The sequence below is a fragment of the Choloepus didactylus genome, chromosome 4, assembly GCF_015220235.1.
Source record: "Choloepus didactylus isolate mChoDid1 chromosome 4, mChoDid1.pri, whole genome shotgun sequence".
In the NCBI taxonomy this organism is placed as follows: Eukaryota; Metazoa; Chordata; class Mammalia; order Pilosa; family Megalonychidae; genus Choloepus; species Choloepus didactylus.
Genome location: NC_051310.1, coordinates 115,145,784 through 115,152,702, shown reverse-complemented (window position 1 = coordinate 115,152,702; position 6,919 = coordinate 115,145,784). Strand labels below are relative to the sequence as shown.

General features: G+C 36.6%; 1 protein-coding gene across 2 annotated transcripts in view; it reads right to left on the bottom strand.

Annotated features, from left to right (window-relative positions):
• Positions 1-1,046: 1,046 nt before the first annotated feature.
• Positions 1,047-6,919, bottom strand: part of CIAO2A (cytosolic iron-sulfur assembly component 2A) — a 69,479-nt gene continuing 63,606 nt past the window's right edge. For both annotated transcript variants that reach the window (XM_037833734.1, XM_037833735.1), the window contains one exon: positions 1,047-2,359. In XM_037833734.1, the coding sequence (XP_037689662.1) occupies positions 2,262-2,359 (98 nt within the window). In that variant the 3' untranslated portion in view covers positions 1,047-2,261. The remainder of the gene's footprint in view (positions 2,360-6,919) is intronic.

Here is a 6,919-nt window from a genome sequence, read left to right as displayed (position 1 = left end):
ACTTCTGTCAGATAAGTCCTCCTGTTACTTTTAATCATACATATCATTTCATTAAGGCATCCAGTCACATCTATTAGTCAGAACTACAAACTTGCCTTTAAATTTTTTCTAACCTGAGCTTGCTTCAGGCTTGAAACCTACAGTGGAGTAATGGGATGAGGTCCTTTGCTTTCTCTTCTCTTAACTCCCTCATTTGCTAGTTATTCTGGCACTGCCTTAGAAGCTGGAGTGGGGAGGAGAGGTAAAGAGATAGCACAGTTCTTACTTAGCTGGTTGGCTCTGTGCTCTTTGGGCCTGTCTGGTGATTAGAATTGGCTCTTTCTCTAGTGGTGGTGTTTTCATGGACTTATCAAAGGTTACCGAATGCCCCTTGGCCCTGGCAGATGCATCCCCACCCTGGCTGCTCACTTGCTGTCCTCTCCTCATCCCTGGGCACCAAGTAGTTCATGGCCAGCTGCTTCCTGCTGAAGCCTCCTTAGTCCTGCTGATGGCCCACTGGAGAGTGTCAATTATGAATCCACAGCAAGGTCCATCAAAAACATTCATGCTTCCATTGCTGTGAAGGCTCTGCCATGAAAGAGTCAGCCTCTTGCCCTCTAGATTTCCTAAGCAAGGATCAGACCTTAGTCTTCAGCTCACTACTGCTTTCATTTTTGGCCTGAGTCAGGTACCAATTTTCTGGGTCTCCCAATCCCAGAGAACATATTTCCAAATATTTCAAGTTGTCCCTTTGAAAGTCCCCTCAGCAGACAGTAATAAAAGGTGTCATCACTCCACCCTTCTACCAAAATGGGTGTAGGGACCCAGCACAGCAACAACTTTCTACAAAGAAATTTCCTCAGAAATCTTCTCAACAAATTCTCTGTGCTCTCAAAACTTTAATAATCGAAGTGGATAAAGGGGATAAAGGTGTTAAAGAGCCACAGAACAGATTCTACTGTTTTCCCCTTTAGATCCTGAAGTAATGTTGAGGCAGCAAGAGTTCCATTCTAATACCTTCTACATTATTTACTTATTGCTGCATGATAAATTACCCCACAACTTAGTGGCATAAAACAACAATAAACATTTATTATCTCTCACAGTTTCTATGGGTCAGGAATTTGGGAGTGGCTTAGTTGGGTAGTTCTGGCTCAGGGTCTCATGAGGTTTCAGTCAAGATGTCAGCCTGCAGTTATCTGAAGGCTTGGCTGAAGCAGGACAATCATTTCCAAGGTGGTTCATTCACATGGTTGGCAAATTGGTGCTGGTTGTTGGTAGAAGCCTAAATTCTTCTCCACATAGGATTCTCCACAGGGCTGCTTGAATATCCTCACGACATGGCAGCTGGCTTCCTGCAGAATGTTAGCAATCCAAGAGACCAAGGTACAAGCAGCAAGACCTGTTATGATCTATCCTCAGAAGTCACACATGGTCACCTCTGCCATACTTTTTTGGTCACACCAACCAGCTCTAACTCAATATGGAAAGAAACTATACAAGGGCATGAATAGCAGGAGGTGAAGATCACTGGGGGCCATCTCAGAGGCTGCCTACCATACCGTTACATTTCAAACGATCACTGTCTCTTACAACAAAATGAACAAAATACAAATAAAGAACAGACCATAAATTTAGATTGGTTTAATCAAAACTTCTTTGGGGGATGTCTTCATCTTCAAATTTGAGTGTATCATATGGCCACCTCCATGTCTGTGTCTCATCTGTTCCTCTTTTTTCAGGACTCTCTTTGAAGGAAGGCAGGGCCTACACCTGATCTCTTCTTAAATATCCCTTTTGATTCTCTGATCTCTAATTTATATACTAATCAGCAAAATTAAAGCTTTGGAAATATTTTTAGGAATCTACATTCACACTGAAATTCACAGTTCAATGAAAACATTTTCATGTGAATCATTACAAGAATCATCTCTGTTTTACTTATATTTTACAGAGTAATGATTTAAATTGGATACATCTGGGCACAGTAGATATTCGACATGAAAAATAGTTGTATCCGAATGGGCATCAGAAAAATAGCAACTCATCTTACACATAATAGCTAGAAAATATTTCTCTATCTGAACACTTAAGTGTTACAAATCCTGAGAATGCTGTACAATGAATACTACCTTATAATTAAATCTTGCTTGAAAATAATCTTTTAAAAAATGCTTTGAGATACAAATCACTTAGTTATTAAACATGAGTCTTTTACATTTTACAAAGAGTTTAAACAAATATATCAAACAATTACAGCTCAGTATCTCTTAAAATAGCTATTAATCAGGTTCAAGGACGCACTGTTCTACAATTTCCCGTAAGTTGGGGTTCTCCATTGCAGCTGCCACTCGTTCTTTATCATTTATCTGCTTGTTGACTGTAAAACACACAGATAAAAGTTAGCAGAACAGTGTCAATAAATAGTGACAATATTTTTACTAGCCCTGTAAAAGAAAACCTTTTCCCCTTGAGAACCTGAATGAAGCTGGTTTTGGATATTTATTCATAATACAATTTTCAATATCTGGAAGGCAGATTTAAAGAGAAAATCCCCTAAAATTCTCCTACCCTATCACAACAATTTTCATTTTTTTCTTTCCAGTCTTTTTCATATACATATTTTCTTATAGCAGTAAAAAAAATTTTGAAAATTGCTGCATTATTCCCTTAAGTATATTTTCAAAACTATAGTTATTCAAAACAGGGAAAATTACAAGTGTTACAAATTAATTATGAAGACTATGCAACAATGAACACCTTTAGGCATATAACCATCTGTTTGAAAAAATTCCTGAAAGTGGAATTATTAGCTCAAAGGTATATATATTTTTTCATGGTTTCTGAATGATAACTTAGCATCTTTAAAAATTATTATTAGAGCAGTTGTAGATTTACAGAAAAATCTTGCATAAAGTACAGAGTTTTCATATACCACCCCCCCACACACATACACACTCAGTTTTCTCTATTATTAACATTTTGCATTAGTGTGATACCTTTGTTTCTTGGTGAAACAATATGATTGTAAGCATACTTAATTATAATCTGTACTTTACATGTGATTCACTCTTTGAGTTATATAGTTCTATGGGGTTTTTTGTATCCTCAAACTTATATACAACCTAAAATTTTACATTTTATACACTTTTAAATATACAATTCAGTGGTGTTAATTACATTCACAAAGTTGTGGCTCCATAGTCACCATCCATTGCCAAAACTTTTCTATCACTCCAAATAGAAACTCTGTACCAATTAAACACTGACTCCCCCTTCCTTACCTCAACCCAGCCCTCATAACCTGTATTCTAGTTTCTGACTTTCTGAATTTGCATATTCTACTTAGTTCAGATAAGTGAGATTGGAAAATATTTGTCCTTTTGTGTCTGGCTTATTTCACTCAACTTGATGTCTTCAAGGTTCATCCATGTTGTAGCATGCGTCAAAACGTCATTCCTTTTTACAGTAAAATAATATTCCATTTTATGTATATACCACATTTTGTTTATCCATTCATTTCTTGATGGACACTTGGGTTGCTTTCATCTTTTGGCAACTGTGAATAATGCCGCTATAAATATCGGTGTGTAATTATCTGTTCGAGTCCTTGCTTTCAATTCTTTTGGGTTTAAACCTAGACGTAAGATTGCTGGGTCATATGGTAATTCTATACTTAATTTCCTGAGGAACCACAAAACTGTTTACCACATCAGCTGCACCATTTTACATTCCTACCAACAATGAACGAGGGATCCTATTTCTCCACATCCTCTCCAACACTTGTAATTTTCCATTTCTAGTTGGTATGAAATTGCATGTCATTAGGGTTTTGATTTGCATTGCCTTAATATCTAATGACGTTGAACATCTTTTCATGTGCTTATTGGCCATGCGAATATCTTCTTTGGAGAAATGTCTATTGAAATCCTGGGCCATTTTTTTTTAACGTAATTTTATTGAGATATATTCACATACCATATTATCCAGCCAAAGTATACAATCAGTGGTTCATAGTATCATCACATAGTTGTGTATTCATCACCATGATCAATTTTTGAACATTTACATTACCCCAGAAAAAGGAATAAAAAGAAAAAAGGAAACCCCAAACATCCCATCCCCCTTATCCCCACCCCCCTTATTAACCTCTAGTATTGCACTCTACCCAATTTTAAGACTAAATGTAGGTTAATTAAGACAGTGTAGTATTGTCAGAGATAGATATATAGATCAGAGGAACAGAATAAAACATCCAGATGAAGATCCATACAAACACAGGCAACCTTTTTTTTTTTTTTGCTATCTAGCTATACAATCAAATCATTATCAAAGATCAAGGCTACTGGATTACAGCTCTGGGCCCATTTTTAAATTGGATTGTTTGTCTTTTTGTTGTTGAGTTGTAGAATTCCTTTATATATTCTGGAAATTAAACCCTTATTGGATATGTAATTTCCAAATATTTCTTCTATTATGTAAGTTGTATTTTTTCTTTCATTTTACACGAAAGTTTTTAATTCTGATGAAGTCTCATTTATCCATTTGTTCTTTCATTGCTCGTGCTTTTGGTGTAAAATCTAAGAAACCATTGCCTGACACAAAGTACTGAAAATGTTTCCCATGTTTTCATCAAGGAGTTTTACAGTTTTGGTCCTTGTTATTTAGGTCTGTAATCCATTATGAATTAATTTTTGTATATGGTGTGAGGTAGGAGTCTACATTCATTTTTTTGCATATGGACATACAGTTCTACCAGCACCATCTGTTGAAAGGACTATTCTTTCCCCACTGAGTGGTCTTGGCACCTTGGTAAAAAATCAACTGGCCATAGGGGTAAGGTTTTATTTCTGAACTCTCAGTTTGATTGCATGGATCTATATGTCTGTCCTTGTACTAGAACCATGCTGTTTTGATGCTGTGACTTTGTAATAAGTTTTTAAATCAGGAGGCATGAGTTCTCTAACTTTTTTTCCCCCCAAAGATGTATTTGGCTATTCAGGACCTTTTACATTTCCATATGAATTTGATGATTGGCTTTTCCATTTCTGTGAAGAAGGTTGTTGCAAGTTTGACTGGGATTGCATTGTTTCTTTAAATTAATTTGAGTAGAATTAACATTTTATCAATATTTAGTCTTCCAATCCATGAACACGGAATGTTCTTCCACTTACTTAGGTCTTGTTTGATTCTTTCAGCAATGTTTATAGTTTTCTGAATACAGGTCCTTTACAGCCTTGGTTAAATTTTTTCCTAGATATTTGATCTTTTATTTAGATGCTATTGTAAGTGGAATTTTTTTTCCTGATTTCCTCTTCATATGGCTCATTACTAGGGTATAGAAACTACTGATTTTTGCATGTTAATCTTGTATCCAGCCATTTTGATGAACTCATTTATTAGCTCTAGCAGTGTTGTTGTAGACTTTTTTGGATCATGTCATCTTCAAATAGCAAAAGTTTTACTTTTTCCTTTCAAATTTGAATGCCTTTTATTCCTTTATTTCATTTTTTTTGAATAACTGCTCTGTCAAGAACTTTCATTACAAGGTTGAATAACAGTGGTGATGACAATGGGCATCCTTGTTTTGTTAGTGGTCTTAAGGAGAAATCTTTCAGTCTTTCAAGATTGAGAATAATGTTACTCGTGGATTTTTCAGGTATGTGCGATCATTTTAAGGATGTGTGCCTGTTTGGAACTATTATGCAAAAATCAGTAGTGTTTCTGTATACTAGTAATGACAGCTTAGAAAGAAAATGCCCTGGGAGAAGCAAGAATTCAGCCTTATTGCCAGGAGAAATCATTGCAAAGTTCACCATGGACTCAGGAGAACCTGTGTCTATGAGCCATACTTTGTGCTAAGGGAGTTAGCAAGGGGGAGGGTGCAAGTCATACTGTGGCTTTCATTTTTTTCTAGTGAATCAATAAAGCTGTTACAAGCTAAAAAAAAAAAAAAAAAAGAAAAAGAAAAAGAAAAAAACCTCTCAGTCATGATTGAGAGCAGAGAAAGGCTTGATTCTGGGGACCCACAAAAACTGAGAAAGCCATTTTGAAACCAGGGCCCAGGAAAGAAGGATCCACAGACATCACTATGTGCCTTCCCATGCACAGAAGAACCCCAGATGCCACTGGCCTTTCCTCAGAGAAGTTATTTTCCTCGTGATGTCTTAATTTGGACATTTTCAGGTCCTTAGAACTGCAAATTTGTAACCTAATAAATCCCCACTGAAAAAGCCAATCCATTTCTGGTATATGCATTCTGGCAGCTTTAGCAAACTGCAACAGATTTTGGTACCAGAGACATGGATGCTGCTGCAATTTGCACATACCAAAAATGCTGGAACAGCTTTATAAACGGATAAGGGGAAGATTTGAAAGAATTGTGAGGAGCTTGATAGAAAAGGCCTAGATTGCTTTGAAGAGACTGTTGGTAGAAATATGGATGCTAAAGGTACTTCCAATAAGGCCTTAGACAGAAATAATGAATGTTCTATTGTAAACTGGAAGGAAGGCGATCCTTGTTTTAAAGTGGCAGAGAATTTGGAAAAATTCAGTTCTGGTGTTGGACGGAAGGCAGAATTTGAAAGTGACAAACTTGGATATATAGCTGAGGAAATTTCCAAACTAAGTGTGGAAGATGCAGTCTGGCTTCTCTTTGCAACTTATATTAAAAAGTGAGAGGAAAAGGATAAGCTGAGAAATGAACTCTTGGGTACAAAGAAACCAGAAATTGATGGTCTGGAAAATTCTGGGTTTCCAGGAAGTGAGACCCCAGAGGATAGGGCCCCACATAAGGATTTAAACAAACATGGAATGAGTCAGCCATCTCAGGCCAAGCCAGGATTGGAAATGGAATTAACCAGAAAGGATTTGTGGAAAGTCCTATTGTCTGATGGTTGGGATCCTGTATGCTGCATGCCAAACCAACAAGTTTTTCTGT